The sequence below is a fragment of the Sceloporus occidentalis genome, unplaced genomic scaffold, assembly GCF_023333645.1.
Source record: "Sceloporus occidentalis isolate IW3139 unplaced genomic scaffold, rSceOcc1.0.p SCAF_12, whole genome shotgun sequence".
NCBI lineage: Eukaryota > Metazoa > Chordata > Lepidosauria > Squamata > Phrynosomatidae > Sceloporus > Sceloporus occidentalis.
Genome location: NW_028316992.1, coordinates 72,481 through 74,732, shown reverse-complemented (window position 1 = coordinate 74,732; position 2,252 = coordinate 72,481). Strand labels below are relative to the sequence as shown.

Genomic DNA, 2,252 nt, shown 5'->3' with positions numbered 1-2,252 from the left:
GTAAGTAATTCACACGAAACCTCCATGATAGTTTGTGTTGGCAGAATTTCTGTAGAATACTAACTCATAATGCTAACTCCTTCAGCATTATGAATTAGTCTCCATAGCCTGAAAGAATACCAAGTTACAGAATAAAGCAGTGTACAATGGGCCCTTGGTATCTGCTGAGGTTTTGTTCCCCCATGGATACCAAAATCCAGTAGGATACTCAAATCCCATTGTATACAATGGCATATTAAATTGGTATTCCTTATATAAAGTGGCAAAATCAAGTTTTGCCTTTTTGAATTTATATACTTTTTTTAATATTTTTAAGCTGTGGATGGTGGTATCCATGGATAAAGAATCTGTGGGTACAAATGGCCAACTGTATTCTATGATGAAAATATAGAATATTTTCTTAGTGAAAATATTTTTCAGATTGAGAGTTTATATTTTATTTCGTGCTTGGTGGGAAAATGCTGTTATCTTCAATAGGGTACTTGCTAAATACATAACGCTACTATCCTATAGACATGATTGCTTTAGTACTAAACTCATCCTCCCAAATAAATTAACATATAATTTTGTAATAAAAATTATGGTATCAGGATTGTAAATCACATTTTGTTCTAATGTGTTTTATATCAGCAACAAGACATTCCTTAAGAAATTCTATTTCCTCTTTTGATTGGCTTATGCAGTATTTGGCTTCTGTTGTAAATTGGATTCTGGTCTGAATTCAGCCTGTTATATTTCTGTTTTGTCACCCGGTCATACTCTGAAATCCAGCTCCTTAACTAGAGCTGACTTTTTTTCTGAAACATTTTACCCCAGAAACATTTTTATTTAGTATTGAGATCCCTTTCTTACATCTTTCTCACAATTCTGTTCTTACACATCACACCCTCATTTCTATTTGCTTTCCACACAACGTTTTCCATATCTTCTTTTAGTAGCAGCACACACACCCCACCCTTTCCCTGCAGCAGTGTCAGCTCTTACTTGAAGAGTTAGTTGACTAGTTTTTAATGTCTGTGAATAACACATTCACCCTTTAATTTCTGTATCCTAGTTGGAAGAAGCAAATAGGACACTAACTAGTGATGTGGCAAATCTGGCAAATGAAAAAGAAGAGCTCAATAATAAACTTAAAGAAGTCCAGGAGAGTGAGTGTTCCTTTTTTTAAAGGGTTTTATTTGCTCAGTGATAGATTTTAGGAGTCACTTAACTAGCATTATCTGTCTTTACAGGAATTGTTCGTATTAATGAGGAGGAAAATGATATAGATCAGCTTAAGACTCAGTATGAGAAACAGTTGGCTTATGAAAGAACCATGAAGACCCAGGTAAATTACATATGAGAAATGTGACAAAAATAAAAAGATTGGTTATCACTACAGTATTAGATATTCCCCTGCTTGGTGGGTCCAAGTAGTCAGAGCACTATGGAAGAGAGTAGGCATTCCAGGTAAGGGCAGTCTGAAGACATGGAATACAAGGCAGTCCAAGGCCAAGTACAAAAAAGAAGCAGGGGCCAAGGAATCAAAGAAGAGACTACAGCCAGGTTAAGATGCTGTTTCCAGCAGGCTTTCTTTTCCACAACTGAGATTTTTAAGTCAGGCCTTAACTGCAGAGTCAGAGACCTTCTTCCTGTAGGGGACCTTGCTTATAAACTGCCTTTCGTGTCTTAGGCTGGGAGGCAGCTGTCACATCCTCTGAGTTAAGGTCAGACCTCCACCTCTTCAGGCAAAGGCTCCCTTCAACCTTGCCTTCAAGGGCCCAGGGTCAATGAATGGTGTGCTCTGCTGTACCATCTGTTCACAGGATGAGCTGGTTCATTTTTAGAAAAGATTTAGAGAAACTGAATTACTATTTTTAAAAGTCCTGGAAATATTTTATACTTCAGTAGAACTGCTTTTGAAGTATACTTTATACTTCATCACAGAACCATGGGGCATGAATTGTGATCTATAAAGCATCCTCATCATTGTAACTTTTTAAAGTGATAAGATAAACATTACCTTTGTTACATAGGAAACATGCTGCTTCTACTACACTGCAGAATTAATGCAGTTAGACACTGCTTTAATTGCTATATCTCCAGCCTATGGAATTCGAAGATTTGTAATTTGTTGTGGCACTAGAACTCTCTTACAGAGAAGGCAAAATATCTAACAAAACTGCTAATCCCAGAATTCCAAAGCATTGAGCCATAGTAGTTAAAGCTGTGTCAGACTGCATTAATTCTGCAATATAGATGTCTCTTTTGCC

The 2,252-nt window shown here is 36.7% G+C and overlaps 1 protein-coding gene across 4 annotated transcripts in view; it reads left to right on the top strand.

Moving 5' to 3' along the window:
* Positions 1-2,252, top strand: part of LOC149305188 (rho-associated protein kinase 2) — a 104,059-nt gene that overhangs the window by 80,023 nt on the left and 21,784 nt on the right. For all 4 annotated transcript variants that reach the window (XM_089477895.1, XM_089477898.1, XM_089477896.1 and 1 more), the window contains exons 24-25: positions 1,055-1,148; positions 1,233-1,327. In XM_089477895.1, coding sequence (XP_089334021.1) covers positions 1,055-1,148; positions 1,233-1,327 — 189 coding nt within the window. The remainder of the gene's footprint in view (positions 1-1,054; positions 1,149-1,232; positions 1,328-2,252) is intronic.